Source organism: Ctenopharyngodon idella, chromosome 2, assembly GCF_019924925.1.
Source record: "Ctenopharyngodon idella isolate HZGC_01 chromosome 2, HZGC01, whole genome shotgun sequence".
NCBI classification, from domain to species: Eukaryota; Metazoa; Chordata; class Actinopteri; order Cypriniformes; family Xenocyprididae; genus Ctenopharyngodon; species Ctenopharyngodon idella.
Genome location: NC_067221.1, coordinates 37,678,665 through 37,696,839, shown reverse-complemented (window position 1 = coordinate 37,696,839; position 18,175 = coordinate 37,678,665). Strand labels below are relative to the sequence as shown.

At 40.9% G+C, this 18,175-nt stretch overlaps 2 protein-coding genes across 2 annotated transcripts; both read left to right on the top strand.

Moving 5' to 3' along the window:
* The first annotated feature begins 415 nt into the window (after positions 1-415).
* Positions 416-15,813, top strand: LOC127504361 (junctional cadherin 5-associated protein-like). The gene is made up of 3 exons (XM_051878902.1): positions 416-698; positions 6,960-7,463; positions 13,828-15,813. The coding sequence occupies exons 2-3, from the start codon at positions 7,099-7,101 to the stop codon at positions 15,794-15,796; spliced, it is 2,334 nt and encodes a 777-aa protein (XP_051734862.1). The 5' UTR covers positions 416-698; positions 6,960-7,098; the 3' UTR covers positions 15,797-15,813.
* Positions 15,813-18,158, top strand: LOC127504368 (junctional cadherin 5-associated protein-like). The gene has a single exon (XM_051878916.1). It carries the CDS (start codon positions 15,963-15,965, stop codon positions 18,156-18,158), a length of 2,196 nt encoding a protein of 731 aa, XP_051734876.1. The 5' UTR covers positions 15,813-15,962.
* Positions 18,159-18,175: the final 17 nt, after the last annotated feature.

Here is an 18,175-nt window from a genome sequence, read left to right as displayed (position 1 = left end):
CAAGATCCATTAGAGTTCTCTAGGCTAAAAGTTCTTGATGTTGCATTACAGGTTCTTCATATGTGACTGCATTGTTTCTAGGTTCTTTCACATTGGTTTTCTAACAATCTCAAGGTTTTTTATTTGCTCTCGTGCCTTATAAATATAAGTAAATATCTTTTTATCAAGAACCATATTTTGCTGTGTAGAGTTTTTGAGTTAACTAAATGGTTCTTTGAAGATAAACTAAGTTCTTGTTGTTGTTCAGATCATCATATTGGGTATTTAAAGCACCAGTATATGTTTTTCTAACGAGCTATAAGATAAAAAGTTCTTAGTGGAACTTAAAGGTTCTCCTTTAAGGCTGGAACCTTTATTTCCGAGAGTGTGTGCACACCTAGCATGAACTGAACCCTGCTCACATCAGAACACACTCGCCACCAGCATGGAAGGCTCCGCATTAGTGCTGGCGCACCGAGCTCCACTAAATGTCAAATCAAGCAGCAATTTCACGCACGTCTGACGTCAACAAGGGCGAAGGAAGGAAAATAAACTTCGCGCACACTTCGGGAGAAACCATTATCGCCAACGCCGTTTTTTTCTCCTTCCGCGTAGAGAGGAGGAGAGCCCGCTGATATAGGCATGCTCAGCTGAAGCGTCCTGCAGCCTCTGACGCTGGGCGCAGGCGAACTGCGACGGCCGCGCCAAACGAGCACCAGGTAAGACATATACATTCGAAATGACATCCGAGCGCGTCTCGCCTTTTAACGACCGAAAACATACATCTGCAGCCGGCCCGTGCATGCATGCATTTTTTTCCATTAAGGAGCAGTATAACGCGAGCGCGCGCGCGCGTGTATGTTTTCCACCTAATGCAAAAGATAAACACACACTCAAGCAAAAGACGCATCTGCAAATGGTGCGGAGAGCCGAAAAAACGCATCCCGCACTTTGCGTTTGCGTTTGCCGGTGCGAGTCCAGGCCATTTATGTGTTTATGTTGATATGGGAGGATATGTAAAAACTGAAATAGGATTATGACAGCGTATTTTCCCCACTCAGTCTGTGCAATGTGATTTCTCTACCTGCGGCGCTGCGCTGCGCTACGTATGCGTGCGTTTTTTTTTTTTTTTTTGGGGCGTTCTGACTTTTAAAATCATTCTTGAGCGGCCTGTTTGATGTATACTGTGGCACACACTGCAGTATGGCTTTGCCAGCATAGCACGTTTGCGCTGCTGATGCTGCTGCTGGTGCTGATGCTGTAGGTCATATTACGCGCTTGTGCGCCGCGTTGATGCTCATCAGGAGCTGCGTGTGTTTGTGGCGCAGTGGAGATGTTCAGCGAAATGAAATAAGTGAGAGGTGGAAATTGCATTTGAGTTGGGCTTCTTGCTCTAATATTAACATCCTCTCCCATAGGGTAGGGAATGGCTGGTGCGTTTGGGTGTTACTCTGCTGTGCCCATTCCACCCCACCTCTCTCTCTCTCTCTCTCTCTCTCTCTCTCTCTCTCTCTCTCTCTGTGTCTCTCTGTGCTAAGTTCTTAATTAATTATGGTACACTTAAGATAATAACTGAATCGGCCCCTATTAAAAACTGTATTCTGTTAAAAGTGATGGAGGGGTGATTTTATCACCTGCTCATGTGCTGACGGAAGCTACCTGTGTGCCCTACACTGGAGCATCGAGCGGGGCCTGCTCCTTAGAGACAGTGTATTCGACCACTGCGTGCGCGTGTGTGTGTCCACAGGAAAATTTTATTGCTTAGAGGTTGCTCTTTTACAGCTTTGAGATCGTCACATGATCAAGTGTTAATATAATCCTTGAGAAAAAAGTAAACATTTTAGGCTTGTTATCCATGGTGAAGTGCTCAAGATTCAACTTGAGCTCTAAATAGACCCGTTGGACTTTCTTAATTAATGAATGCTAAAGTAGAAGTGAGTAGAAATAGAAGTGGAGGGGATGGGATGGTGGAAGAATTGTCACAATTGTTTGTTTGACAGGATTAAATTAACTTCCTCCTGAACTTTCATTTAAAAGTCCATTATTGTTTTTGTTTTAACTTTGCTGCAGATGTTTTCCCTGAAGAAAACGAAAAATGCTGGGTTAAAAACAACCCAAGTTGGGTTGAAAATGGACAAACCCAGCGATTGGGTTGTTTTAACCCAGTGGTTGGGTTAAATGTTTGCCCAATGTGCTTTACAGTTTTATTTAACTCAACTATTGTTTAAAAGTTACTGTATGGCTGGCTTAAAATGAACCCAAAATAGGTTGGAAATTAAAAATCAGACACATATTTACTAGAGGGAACATTAATAATCAAAAGGTGAACATTTATTAATAAGCAATTCAATAAATGTTTATTGCATAATATTCATTAAACGTATTAATTAATGTTCGGTTATTAAACATATTAATAAATGTTAATTTCCAACATACTTTGGGTTCATTTTAAGCAAGCAATATAGTCATTTTTAAACAATAGTTGAGTTAAATAAAACTACCCAGCAGGTTGGGCGAACATTTAACCCAACCACTGGGTTAAAACAACCCAATTACTGGGTTTGTTTTCAACCCAACTTGGGTTGTTTTTAACCCAGCATTTTTTAGAGTGTAGTGGGGAGAAATATAAATGACAGTATTTTTGGGTGTAAGAGTATAGAATTAGAAATGAATAAATAATTTTTGCTTGGAAGAATTTGATATTTGACTTCATATATGAGTGGACTTTGAATCTGAGCACAGTTTGGATATGCATGTGAGATTACATGTTTTTCTTACAAATTAAAAGGAGCAATTTTCCTTTTTTGAAGGAACAGCTTTCCTATTTTGAATATTCTGTCATCATTTACTCTCTTTCAAATTCTTATGATTTTTTGTCTTCCATGGAGCACAAAAGCAGATGTTAGGCAGAACGACAGCTTCAGTCACCATTCACCCTCATTGCATCTTTTTGCCATATAATGAAAGTGAATGGTGACTGAGATTGTCATTCTGCCTAACTTCTCCCTTTGCGTTTAGAAAGTCATACAGGATAGAAACACCACAAGGATGAATAAATTGTGACAGAATTTTCATTTTTGATGTGAACTGTCTGTCTGAGTGACTTGCCTTTAGCAAAAATCTAGATTTGCCTCCTATTTAATCTAATTGCTGACAAAGAGAAACATTTCATTGTGATTTCAGGTGTGTGTGTATGGTGAAGTTTGCGTGTATTATCTCACACATGTCTAGGCTGCTGTTGCCATGATGATAGGCATGTAAAATATAGCCCATCTTTATGTTCTAGCATTTATTATGTAATGCAGATCTACAGAAAAAATACATAAATTCATTGTAGTGATATTTTGTTTCAACTTTCAAAGTTTCTAATGATCAATGTTAAATAATAGGATCAATTATAAGAATTTATTTACATGTGAACATGTTTTTTTGCATAATGCACATACATGATACCTGTTACTAGTGAGCAAATTGATATATTAGTATGACACAGAATGACAAGATTAGATAAATGATGTCAGATCAGTGTTTTGTGAAGTCCCCCTCTGGGATACAGTCAATGGTTGTAATTATGAACCTCCATTCCAGTGGTGATGCTGTGACACTCTCATATTCAATCAACATGAGGCAGCAACACCCCTTTTTCTACCCAGCAACACCGATGTGCTATCATTGACAGCAGCTGTCATGGTCAAATCACACTTTGACTATTGCCGTCTCTCTTTCCTGATCCTTTCGACTGAATAGGGAACACTACTTTGTGGTGTGATACGATCAGGCTGCGATGGTACCTGCATTCGTTTTCGTATTGTTCAGAATGCAGTATTGGAGGGAGGTGGCTAGTTTAACTGTGTCACAGGCAGCATAAGAGCAAGAGCTGTGTATCAAACAGCATTGTTTGGTTTTTCACTCTTTATTTATTTTTACTCAGAATTGTGCTGTAGGTTACAGACTCAGTGGGACGTGATTGGCTGCTCACAGTGATGATGTCACTCCCATACCACACCAATCACAGTTACAGCTGGAAGGGGAAATGCACTATCAACCTCACTGTAATTTCAACCCCATATTTGACAAATTTACATCGGTTATTAAAGCATCAGTGGTTTTAATGATTCTGCAATGCGATAACCTGCCCACAACGAGCTTTTCAGACAACCAGCAGAAACGTAGTGAAAAAGTATGTATATTTTATGCATGCAGTTTTGTAGTATCATTAGACAGGATAAAGTATACACAGGCTACTGGTTATATCATGCATCTAATACACTGTAAGTGCAGAACGCTTGCACATATTTTCCACAGAGGTCATCCAGAGGTCAGGTGTGTGTGAGTGTGTGTGTGTTGACAACGAAAAAAAGTGCAGAGACGGTAAACAGGCTCCTGCCTAGTTAGAGAAGGATCTAGCCAGAGCCTCAAGCGTAGCTGGCAGTATTGCATGGCTCACTGTGAATTCAACCTGACCGAATGCCACTCATCAAATCGGTGTGAGCGTTACTCAAGAAAACAAGATAGTGTTTAGGCAGACACACACACAAACATGCACATAGAGCTCCTTCAGAGCATGAGTCAAGGTCATTATCTCTCTTTTTCTCTAAGCATAGTTCAAGGTCAAGTTAAGGTCATCATAGGTTACTGCCAGGATACAATCAGCTCCGAGGTGTGGTTCACTAATTTTAAATTACCATGGAAACACACAGTGTTGCTCTCTCAACCCTGCAGATTGAGTGTTTTCATATGATTATTTATTGAACAACTATTAAGATATAAATGCAGCAATCTGTATTTACATTATTTCTTTCAGGAAACATTATTTTTTGCAGTTGCATTTAGTGTTGTTAGTGGTGTAGAAATGCTTTAAAGGGATAGTTCAACCAAAAATGAAAATTCTGTCACTTATTACTCACCCTCATGTCGTTCCAAATCCATAAGACATTCATTCATCTTTGGAACACAAATGAAGATCTTTTTAGAGAAATCTGAGAGCCTTCTGTCCCTCCATTAACAGTCTATGCAACTTTTACACTTTTAAGCCCCAGAAAGGTAGTAAAGACATCATTAAAGCAATCCATGTGACTCCAGTGGTTTAACCTCAATTTTATGAAGTGAAGTGAGTGCTTTGTTTGTGCAAAAAAACATAATTTACCACTTTATTTACAAAATATTAAAGGGGTTGTTGATTATGATTTCACTTTTTTAACTTTAGTTAGTGTGTAATGTTGCTGTTTGAGCATAAACAATGTCTGCAAAGTTCCGACACTCAAAGTTCAGTGCAAAGAGAGATATTTTCTTTTACAGAAATCACTTTTTAAGGACTACAACAAATGGCTGGTAGGGACTACAACGAGCTTCTTCCTCGTTTTACATAAACCCTGCCCCCGGGAACATGAAACAAAGGGGGTGTGGCCATGTTGGGCTGCTTTAGAGAAGAGGAAGAGTTGTTGTAGTAGAGTGTTGTTGCCATGCCATCATTTTACGCCGGACTGCTTGACAATTGAGGGTCGATTCAATGCTGGATTTGCACAAAAGATTAACATGACGGCACACGCTAGTCGATGAGTTGAATCAACTCCACAGCAACTACATTAATTTATCCACTAACCGTTCAGAAACTCCAGTTGCATTCTAAAAGTTGTAACTTCTTCCTGAGTCTCTCCATCAGTGTCGACTCCGGTTTGAACAATGTAAGGCTGAACACCGTTACTGATAATTGTCATTTTGGCTGCGTGAGATTCTCCAGCTTTGTTGTTCTTGAGCAACCAAAGCGCGAGCTGTTAAAGCTCCGCCCTCTTCTGGAAAGTGGGCTGGGAGCAGCAGCTCATTTGCATTTAAAGGGACACAAAAATGGCATGTTTTTGCTCACACCCATATAGGGGCAAATTTGACAAGCTATATTAAATGATCTGTGGGGTATTTTGAGCTGAAACTTCACATACACATTCTGGGGACACCAGAGACTGATATTACATCTTGTAAAAGGGGCATTATAGGTCCCCTTTAATCTCCAACGCACGTTCACATGTTAATATTTTGTAAATAAAGTGGTTAATTATGCTTTTTTTGCGCAAACAAAGCACTCGCAACACTTCTTAAAATTGAGGTTAAACTACTGGAGTAACATGGATTACTTTAATAATGTCTTTACTACCTTTCTGGGGCTTGAAAGTGGTATTTGCGTTGTTCCCAATGGAGGGGCAGAAAGCTCTCAGATTTCTTCAAAAAGATCTTCATTTGTGTTCCGAAGATGAACAAAAGTCTAACGGGTTTGGAACGACATGATTGTGAGTAATGACAGGATTTACATTTTTGGCTGAACTCTTCCCTTTAACCTTCAGTAGCAAAAACAGCACAAGAGTTAGATATATTCATTTTTGTGAATCCATTTTAACTGTCTGTTTTAATGTCTTGATTTAAACTAATTTGTTTGCAATGCATTTTCACTAAAAAAGAAAAAAAAAAAAACACTGAAGTGCCATTTTTCCATTTTAAAAATGCTTTAGAAAAAATATACTGTAAGTACTGTAAACATTGCTATTTATGACTATGTATTGTTATATAAGTGTATATACAGTAAATAAAAATGATAAATATATTCTTCAGAAACAGAGTTAAAAACTGTATTTTGTTTCTTGCATAAAATCTGCTCGGCAACAATGACTCTTTGATCAAAGTTATGGTTCCTCTGATAAGTTGAGTATCATGTTGAAAAATATCACCCATGCAGCCCCAGATTATGTCAGTAAAATGGGTGCAGAGTCTCGCATTGACTTTAAGCTGCACCTCTTGAGCATTTTGTGCATTGGTTATATAATAACCTGACAGGGTGTGGCCGCATCAGATCTAAAGAATAAATACTGTATGTAGCTTTAAAGTTTCATGTGCTCAACCAAGAAGATGGTTAGGTCTCTGCAGAGCAGATGGTTATTGTTTTAGAGTGTAATGTTCTCTCTCTGTCTCTCTCTGTCTCTCTTATTCTCCAGTGATGGCCTCTGCTGAGCAGCTGTGTCCCCGCCTGCTGCACCAGCACTGCCCATAGGCCACACACACATACACACACACACACTTACACACGCCTTTGGGCTCCCTTTCCAGCTCTGTTCATACACACACACACACATCATGTACAGTGTGGAGGACCTGCTGATCTCTCATGGATACAAACTGCCCAGGAGTGGCCCTGCCTCCTCCTCTTCCTCTGCGCCTTATGACAATCGAAACAACGAATGTCGCCGTGACAACGTAGAGAACCGGCCTGCTGGTGGTGGTGGTGGTGGTGGTGGTGGTACTCTGAATGGATTTGGGACAACAGAAGGGGGAGCGGAAGCGAGCACGGGGGTCTACAGACCGGCACCGGTGAAGGCTTATCCGGAGAACAACAACAACATTAATGAGGGCCATGAAAGAATTCAACGGAGATTGGAGGTTCCTGTTGCTTTCCTTGGTGACCTGCAACCTTTGGGGGACTCTCTAGCTACAGACAGTGGGTAAGTGTGCACTGTCATAAGGGTCCACATGAAAGTGTTATGTTGAGAAATAAGATGTTTCAAATATTGGTGGCATCTGTTTTAGGGGCGTTCTTGCCAAAAACCATAAAAAAACATTTAATTAACTTTGAGAACAGGGAAGTCCACATCACAGCTATAACGAAAATGACACAGACATTGTTGGAATCACTTTTGAACTTTTTTTTTTCAGCTGATGTACGATTAAAACATTAATTTATCGTTACGATAATCATTCTTGGTGTGAATGGCTCTTTAGACTTAGGCTACGTTTACACAACAATGATGTACTAAAAACGGAAAAGTTTTTCCTTTGCATTTTTTGTGTACAATGTCAAAACGATTCCCGTTCACACGGATCCGCGAAAATGATTAAAAGCGCTGTAATATGCTGCCAGGCCAGTAGATGGTGTTGTCACTTTGTAAAGAAACTTTGCGCCTATAGACTGAACACGTTATACGCAAGCACACGTCACAGTTTTCAGAAATTTGCGTTGTTGTAGTTTATGTGGAGACGATAATGCTATCGTTTTCAAAAGCTTGCACTTTGAAACCCGTTTTAAAAAGTTTGTGTTTTCAGGCCCCCAAAACGCCATTGCCATCTATAAAAAGTTTTCCGTTTCTAATTGAAAATGGTGTTGTGTAAACGGCTCCTTAATTTAATTCAAACTATTTAAAAGAAGTTATATATTAAGAAAGCAGATTTTGGCCATTGCAAACATAAATTCGATTTCATTTAGTATCAGCAATTAACTTATTTACCTTGTTAAGTGTGATCGTATTACATCATTTACACTGTTAAAATGGTTTTGTAAACTTCACGCTGGCAATAAAGTTAGCCTAATGCCGCCTTTACATGCTATCGGAAATTTCCTACTTCCCAGTTGTGATTATGAGCTTGTCACGTTCAGGTACTTTGTTGTCAGAAAGAACAGGAATCATGGAGGACACCAGGTTTATTTTTGCCTATTTATTGGGGAAATCTTATTAAAGCCAAAATGATATTTAGCGTCCCATTCATTGACAACTTTGTGAACATTCATAGCGCTATCTAGATTCCAGATAGCTTGCTAACAATTCTGGAATTTCAAATGGTTATTCATGTAAATGTGCACCACTTCAACAAAAAGACAAGGCTATGTAGCTGTTAAAGAATGCCACTCACAGAAGCAAATGTTCTCCCCTCTGTTATGTTTAAAGTTTATGGAACACCCAACTTTGAAACTTGGAAAACAAATTATCTCTGAGTTTTCCAGTGTTAAATACGACTTGAGAGGGCAGTCATGTCCAATTTTTAACTAGGAAACTCGTATTTAAAAACTCATTCCAAAACGTGAATAGCAGCATAAGGGACTGTTCACCAAGAACACGATTTTCCATTTCAGAGCACTACTTTTCCATAATTTTTCTATGTAAACATGCACTAAACGGGCGTATTTAACCGTTGTGTTCACATCTTGCATCTTTTGCAGCACCTCGCGCATGACACGGCGCTCTTAAAAAACACATCTTGAGACCTTGCTGTTTTCCCCATTCCACTACCCGAGTCAAAAATAAATAAATAAATAAAAAGGCGTTCTGTGTGAATTGGCCCTTAAAGGGTTAGTTCACCCAAAAATGAAAATAATGTCATTTATTACTCACCCTCATGCCGTTCCACACCCGTAAGACCTTTGTTAATCTTTGGAACGCAAATTAAGATATTTTTTTTTTAAATCCAATGGCTCAGTGAGGCCTACATAGCCAGCAATGACATTTCCTCTCTCAAGATCCATTAATGTACTAAAAACATATTCAAATCAGTTAATGTGAGTACAGTGGTTCAATATTAATATTATAAAGCGACGAGAATATTTTTGGTGCGCAAAAAAACAAAATAACGACTTATATAGTGATGGCCGATTTCAAAACACTGCTTCTTGAAGCTTCAGAGCGTTATGAATCAGCGTGCCGAATCAGCGTGTCGAATCAGCGTGTCGAATCAGCGGTTTGGAGCGCCAAAGTCACGTGATTTCAGCTGTTTGGAGATTTGACACGCGATCCGAATCATCATTCGATACGCTGATTCATAACGCTCCGAAGCTTCATGAAGCAGTGTTTTGAAATCGTCTTTCTGCAAAAGACGCGAGACACGAGCGTAATGGGCATGCACGTCTGTCACGTGCGTTTACATAGAAAAACAATGGGAAAGTAGCGCATTGGAATAGAACAACGCGTTCTGTGTGAATGGCCCCTAAGACCTTCATTCATCTTCGGAACACAAATTAAGATATTTTTGATAAAATCTGATGGCTTAGTGAGGCCTCCAAGATAATTAACACTTTCAATGCCCAGAAAGCTACTAAAGACATATTTAAAACAGTTCATGTGACTACAGTGGTTCAAGCTTAATGTTATGAAGTGACGAGAATACTTTTTGTGCCCCCAAAAAACAAAATAACGACTTTATTTAACAATATCTAGTGATGGGCGATTTCAAAACATTGCTTCATGAAGTTTTGAAGCTTTATGAATCTTTTGTTTCGAATCAGTGGTTCGGAGCGTGTATCAAACTGCCAAAGTCAAGCCCCCCAGTGGTGAACCATTGAAATTTCAAAACACTTATGACATAACGAAGCCTCGTTTACTAAAATCATGTGACTTTGGCAGTCTGAGATCATTTGATACATGCTCCGAACCACTAATTCAAAACTAATGATTCGTAAAGCTTCTAATCTTCATGAAGCAGTGTTTTGAAATCGCCAATCACTAGATATTGTTGGATAAAGTCATTATTTTGTTTTTTTTGGTGCACAAAAAGTATTCTCATCGCTTCATAACATTAAGGTTGAACCACTGTAGTCACATGAACTGTTTTAAATATGTCTTTTGTAGCTTTTTGGGCATCTGAAAGTGTTAATTATCTTGCTGGCAATGCAGGCCTCACTGAGCCATCGGATTTTATCAAAAAATATCTTAATTTGTGTTCTGAAGATGAACGAATGTCTTACTGGTGTGGAACGACATGAGGGTGAGAAATTAATGACAGAATTTTCATTTTAGGGTGAACTAACCCTTTAATATTCTGTTGTAACTTAAACAGTGACTGGGTGCAGTGACTGATGTAAAAGTATCTGGGCACTTTGGTCACAATTAAAAATGTATGAACGCCATTGCATTAAAGAAAAAGATCTAACCAAGTGGTATCTGCAAACAAAAGCTTTTCTCAAAACTACTGTAGCTTAACTTTTAACCAGTGCTTAAGGTAATGTTTAGTTGTTTAGTTGATGTTCAGCCATTTCCCATACATAAGTTCACATAGGTGTAGTTTAGTTTACAATTGACATGTGCCCAAATATGTTTTGAGGCCACTGAAATCTAGGTGGATGTCATGCCACGTATGTGCTGCTGTTGAAGACTGTCTTAGACTGTCCTAACAGAAACAAATTAAAATAGATTTTATCCATATTTCATGTTGTTGCCTAATCCATTCCACTGTGATTTATCACAAAAATCCAGACGGGCATCATTGATGTAATCTGAAAGGAATCGGCCATGTGAATGTAATCACATCTATAGCTCGCCCAGAGGTGCATTTTGTGTGTGCGTAAACTGAATGAACGTCTGAGTTATGCAAAACACAAACCTTTTTCGTCAACAAAAATGTTTTATTTGTCATTATGCTAAAGAGACTAAATTGCATACAAATTTTTCAATCATTTCCTTTGATTGGCCAGCAGAAATGTTTTTATAAGATTTTTCTTTAAAGTCATGGTTAGGTTTTTGCCAATGTTTATCACTAAATTTGATTGAAAAATTACCCACATTACCCAAAATTACCCACATTTGGTTTTTGGCCACTGAAAATGTGTACAATTTACTCATGGAACCGCATTAAGATCTCCATATCTCTGGGACTGAACCATATAGGGCCTTTAAAATGAAGATACCAAAAGAAATGTTTGTTAAAAGCCAACATATACAATGATATCAAGATATGGCATGCAAACTTGGGGCAAAAACACAAGAAGTGCTTTTTCCCATTTTTGAATTGTCATTGTTGGCATATGATGCAACAAAGATAGCTAAAGTCAACAGATTTAATAACTAGACTTAACAATCTCTGTGTAAAAATAAAATAATGATGCTGCCATCTTTTTAAAGTCATTTTACCCCCCTGTAAAATGGCTCCAAATCTCATGTGAAAATTATCATTTTGACCTCCCTCTACAAAATAGTGTATTACTCAGTCAATATACATCCATTACATTTAATATTTCATCACTATTTATGTTTGTCTTTCTTCAGAAAAAATATTAACAAAATAAAAAATTTGAGCCAGGGAAGTTTCCAAAATTTGGTTAATTTGACATGGAATGACCCTTTTTTCCCCTTAATTTTGTAGTTTATAAAGGCCCTTCTAGGGATGAGTGTTGCAAATTAGCTTTCACTACAAACACTATGATAATTGGATGGCTGTTTCTTTTCAATTTTATCAATGTATATTGTATCTGTCCCAAGTGCTTGGTGCATTTAAAAGTGTACGTGAATGAAAGTTGATGACTTGCAGTTCAGTAATTCAGTAACCAGACTGGTGGATTCAGTGCAAGATTTGTTAGAGAAAGGCTTTGTCCAACCAGTAATAAGTCTGTGAGTCTGTTTTTGTGATTCATTATATTATATTATAATATTCATTATATATATATTATATTCAGTCAATATTGGGGGCACATGCCCCCTCAGATTTTTGAGCCAAATGGATTTGAAAGACAAAAAATAGTATTTTTACATTTGATAATGTGATTAGAACATTCAGTGCGTCATGTGACCAACTGCTAAATTTAAATCTGCTGAGCCAGAGATGGACGCGCTGTCTTGTCATGTACCACAACTATTCTAATCTTAGAATATTGTAGGTGGCCTACAAAATGAATAGTGCCCCAAAGTTGTCATCTTTTGGTGAATTTCTTAGTTTTGAAGCTAAAATATGTCACACAGCCTAGGCGATTTGTGCAGAACCATCAAGTTTTCGTGTGTGGGTGGTTGGGGTAATCCGTCCAAAATTTTACAAAATATAATTTTTTAACCTTCTGTTAAAATGACTTTTACTGATCAACCAAACACAGCGTACACTAGGTAATGGAGGACACTAGGTTTGAAGGACTTCAAAGAACAGCCTCTGATTCACAAAATATGCTGTCAAACACCAAGATAAGGTGCGGTTTGCCTTGCAGTGTCAGTGCTTTGCTTATATGCTGTAAATTTGTTTATTCCTATAAGCTACAGAATACGTGGAAGACTGAATCGATGCAGGACTTAGGCCTATAGGCATAATATTCTTAATATTCTGGAATAGTGACAGTAAATGAGTTAATAATGTTTGTTCTCGCTTCGATAATCCAAATGTGTAATTGGATATGGTAACATTGTAGTAATTACTACAGTAAAAGATTAAGTAAAGTTTAATTAAATAAATAACAATAGTCATTTTTATTTGGGGGTTGTTTTTTCCAAACAGTTCAACCCCCCCATCTTTAACACCCCCAGTTACCTGGTGCCCCTCAAAAATACTAAGTGCATGATGCCCCTGCTCACACTGTATATTTATTTTTGGGTAGGATTGGGAAAATAGTTAAAGCCTAGTTTAAATATTGCATATCACAGTGCAGAACATGTCAACTTTCAAACATATTTTATGTCTGTTATTATTTTGGCAGCATTACTAGCATGCTTTCAATGTTGTTGACAGCCATACTGCTATTTTTTGATGCAGCAACTATAAATAAGCAATTAGTTCAATTGTTTATTAAATTTTGATTTTCTTTAATGATTGATTGTATTGTCTACATAAAATGATAATGCGTAATATTGCGTATAAAAGTTTCTCTGTCAGTGTTGTTAAGCAAATCAGCAGATTTCAGATAGTTTTGTAATTGGCTGTTATTGCCAATATAAAAATATGAGCAAAATTATAAATTGATAAAAACTATTCTACTCCCTAATTTGCCCATTGTCAACTATGACATATTTGACATAAAGTAACCCATGGTGTTAGAGCAATACTGGTTTCCTTGACTATATGAATATAATTTTATTCAGTTCTGTGAAATAATCTGTTTTTGTAACATTAAAGATGCAATTTCTGATTGCTATAATAGCACCATTTTAATTTTTGTAAGCTTTGTATTTCAATATGAAAAAATTCCACAAAAGTGAGGCTTTTTCATTAATAAAAAGCAGCTATTGTAGCGAAAGTAATTAATTGTGAAGTTTTTGAATTCATTTTTTTTTTTTTTTTCAAGTTTTTGAAAATTTAACAACAAAAGTCCTTCTTTAATTAATGATCTGTTTTTGTCTCTGTTGCTAGGTTTTATGATGCTCCCAGCCTGACATTCTCTGAACATGCAGATGAGCGAGATATTTCATTCTGGAGAAGGAGGGGACAGGACTTCAGTGCTCTGTTGGACTATGCTGATCCCAGGGAGCTCAGAGTGTCTGGAGGATTATGGCGAGGTCCAGTGCTAGCTGTTGAGGAGTTGAGAGCTGAGAGACCACTGGCACGTTGGGAGGAAGGCCCATGGATACGGGAACCAATAGACTCAGGCCCAGAGACTTTACGTGTGACTGGAGAGAGAAAATGCCAGAGCCTGGGCACAGAGGAGTGGCGCCCTGCAGTGGGCTTGGGCCGGCAGCTGTCCGATGGGGAGGCTGAACATTGGTCTCAGGAGCAGCAACACCGCCTGCGACCAGCAGAGGGCAGTGTGTCTGCCACAGTGCGAGCTAAGTCCCAGTCGCTCCCTCGAGTCCTTTCCCCTGAGGATCCTCACTATGGAGATCTGCCTCAAACTGGTGCCCCTAATCAGCCCCCTACACAAAGAAGCAACAGCTCTGCTCCATACGGTCGATACCACAGTGAATGGCAAGCAGGGGAGAGGTGGAGTGGTCAGACACAAAGTCATGCCCCTTCTGCAGTTGTACCAAAGCCACGGTTCAGCCGCCCCGTCAAGCCCCCATCTTATGAGACTCACCAGCAAAACAGGGGGAGCTGGGAAACGTTGTCCTCTGAACCTGTGTCCAAACCCAGAGACCGCTCAGTGTGCTTCTCTCAGAGTTTTGAACCACTCAGAGACCGGTCTGGTTGTTATTCTCAGAGTGCAGAGCCTTTAAGAGATCGGTCCATTTGCTTTTCACAGAGTGCAGAGCCAATTCGAGACCGCTTGGTGAGTCACTCTCAAAGTGCTGAACCACTAAGAGACAGATTTGTCAGTCATTCTCAGAGTGCAGAACTACTGCGCGACCGTTTTTTCAGCCACTCGCATAGTGCCGATCTGTTAAGGGACCGATCCCTTTGTTACTCTCAGAGTTCAGAACTGCTACGAGACCGGTCCATTTGTTACTCCCAAAGTGCAGAGCTCCTGAGACCAGAAGCATATAGGGCAGATCTGTTTTACCATGAACTGACTGGCATGGAGCCCCCTGGTTACATCCCACCTCCCTCCTACAGGAGATTCCTGCCACCCAGGAGTGGACAGAACTACAGAGCAGATTCTGCTCTTGTCCGATGGAAACGCGAGCCTGTGAGTGCAGAAATGGGCCAGTGGTTTTCCAGGACTTCAGGATTGTCGTGGTCAGAACGGCGTGAAGACAGGAGCATGGCAGTAGTTCCGAGAAGGCCTGTGCATCCAGGGCCTGTCGTACCTAGCCGTCCAGGACTCGTGCAGTATGTCCCATTTGATGACCCGCGCATCAGGCATGTCTCAGGGGGGCCCTGTGGAAACTCGCTCACAGACGCGGACAAGATCCGACACGTCAACAAAGAGCTTCCCTGCGCTGCAACTTTAGGACAATCCACACATGATAGTGCCTTTCTCCCTTCACAGGGACCGAGTCTTAGCATGGACACTAACAAACCGGCTCTCACTGAACAGGAGAACACTAACCGCTGGCACAAGGGGATAAACAAGGGCAGTGAAACTGTAGCATCTGACCAGAGCTGTGCCAAGTACCCCATAGCGTTTCAGCCCAGACCCCTGCAACCAATCATTAAAACAGACAGAAGTACAGACCAGCAAATTAGAGCTGACAGAGTCACTGACCAAGTCAAGGTTGAGAGAGTAACAGAGCCGGTCAAAGTGGAGAGAGGTGCTGAACAGACAAGAACAGATCAAGTCAAAGTAACAGAGCAAGTGAAAACAGATCGAGTTACAGATCTAATCAAATTAGATAAGCCTACAGATCAAGTAAAGCCAGACAGGTTTACAGACAAACAAATAAAGGTGGAAAGATTAACTGACCAGATACAGATAGATAGGACCCCAGATCAGGTCAAGGCCTGACAGATATACAGACAAACAAATTAAGCCTGAAGTCAAAGCAGAGAAAATCCCCGAAAAGCCCATAAAAGCAGATAGAATTTCAGACAAGCAAAGTAAAGCTGAAAGACTCTTAGAGAAGCACTTGAAGATTGATAGAATTTTAGAAAAACAACTTAAAGCAGATAAAATGTTAGAAAAACAGTGTAAATCTGAGAAATTCACTGACAAGTTGATTAAGGCTGACAAGCAGGCAAAAGGAGATAGCAATACAGACCAGACAAAAGCTGAGAAAATCACTGACAAGTCTGGTAAGGCTGACAAATCCATGGATAAAGGTTCCTCAGAGAGTGTGTCAACTGTAAAGACGGAACCAGTCCAGGAACCCGAGAAAAAGAGTGTGAAAAAGAAACTCAGTGAGACTATCTTCTGCCTTGTGTCTGTGCCACTTTCGCAGTCCAGTGCAAAATCTCGAGATCAAAACAACAATGAAGAGAAAGAACCAGACTCTCCTCCAATTCCTCCTCCTCCTCCACCAAGCTCCTCCAGCGAAAACAGCAACACCCTCAGCTCCCTGCCAAACCAAAGCCTCAAAAGCACATCCACCACCTCCACTGACTTGGAGCTACAAGCACTCACACTTGGCAGCGGGTCCAGTAGCATAGCCACAAGGAGAGCTCATCGCAGAAGGAACTCACGCTCTAGGATCATTAAGCCAAATCCACATGATGAGCTTCGAAGGTATTCTGGGGCTTGGCCAGGGGACCAGTACCGTGACCAGGAGACCCAAACGAGCCCTGAGCCCACAAAGAGCAATGCAAATCCAGGTCCCGCCAATACAGAAGCACAAGATGCTCCTGCTGCCCCAGAGGTAACAGCTACTGCTGAGACTACATCAGTGGCTCCAGGGGCTGCCCCAGGGGCTCTTGGGGCTTTGACGGCTCCATCAGTTCCATCAGTGCCACCAGTTCCCCCGACTCCAGCAGCTCCACCAACTTCAGGAGGTCCTGACTCCAGCACCCCTTACGGGTATCCCATGAAGGGTCAGAAAAGCCTAAAACCATCCAGCAACAGTGCTTTTTCACGGACAGGTACCTTCTCCAAGAGCACAGGTTCTCACAGACCTCCATTACATCCCCCGCCACACCCTCCACCCCCACCTCCAACCCAACCTCCATCTCAACCTCCACCCCCTCCACCAACACAGCCCCCGGCTCAGTCCCCACCATCAGATCTGACTGAAGAGGCAAAGTCTGCCTCAGGGCCAAACCCTGAGGCCTTCGGCCAGTTCCTGCTGAAGCCAGTGAGCCGACGACCATGGGATGCCATTGAGGAGCTTGAGACCATCAATAAAGAGGCCCAAGACCAAGCAAGTAAACGCCCCAGTGTAGACCAGTGCATTGAGGATCTTAATGAGGCCTACAAAGATATCCTGGAGCTCAGCACTGCCAGCAATAACCTTCCCAACCGTTCCTCCATGCAAATCCCTGACCGCATCAAATCGAGGCTATCTTCAGATTCAATTGGAATTCCTGCAACCACTCTTCGGCCAAGCTTGGTTCCTGGAAGCGACCCAGAATACCGGGAGGTGAAAAGTGCCTTTTCCCGACCATCAACTGGGAAGAGTGTGAGCTTCAGCAAACAGCTAAGAGAGGAGATTTGTCCTGCTCCTCCCCCACCAGAACCAGGTTTCAGAGATTACAAAACAGTCATGTCCCAGATAACCCAACGCAAAGCCTGCAGATCAGTGAAGCTGGACATCCCAGCCCCCAAAGAGACCCAAAGAGATGATGATTTGACTGCACAAACCTCCTCCACCTCTTCCATGGCAGCCGAGGTCCCATGGGCTGACAGACAGCCCATGCAAGATGCCTCCACTCTAACCAGCCCCCCAGACTACGAGCACATCTGTCAAACTCTCCAAATGGCCCGAGAATCTGGGGCCGTTAGCCGAGCTTCTGTCAAATCCAAACCAGGAAGTGCCATGAGCATCGAAACCCCACAGCATGTGCCCATACCTAGTAGGCCTCCCATAGATTCAGAACAGCCATGTTGTTCTTCAGCATTAGAAGTGAGACAGGAACCAGTCTCATTATTCAGGGAGGAAAGAAGCTCAGGCTTTAGGAGGGTAACAAGCCACAATAATAGGTTCCTTAATAACAGGGGTGTGCTCTGTAGCCTTGCAACCGGAAAGCCAGTTGGTGACAAAGCAGGTTTAGAGCCCAACCCAGAGGTTCCTGCTGACTGGCAGATGCAGCTTTCATTAGCTGAAAAGCATATTGCTACTCTGATTACAGGAGAGGGTTCAGCAGTAGACCTTGATGAGTCAAACAAGAATAAAGGTGATACAGACATTCTGGCAGTGAGTCAGTTGAGAATGAAGTGAACAACATTTTAGCCACT

What these genes read in the sequence shown, in the direction of transcription:
- LOC127504368 (XM_051878916.1), top strand. Translation starts at nt 15,963, where the DNA reads ATGTTAGAAAAACAGTGTAAATCTGAGAAATTCACTGACAAGTTGATT.
- LOC127504361 (XM_051878902.1), top strand. Translation starts at nt 7,099, where the DNA reads ATGTACAGTGTGGAGGACCTGCTGATCTCTCATGGATACAAACTGCCC. An exon ending in TCTCTAGCTACAGACAGTGG is followed by an intron (nt 7,464 to 13,827) that starts GTAAGTGTGCAC and finishes CTCTGTTGCTAG; the next exon opens with GTTTTATGATGCTCCCAGCC.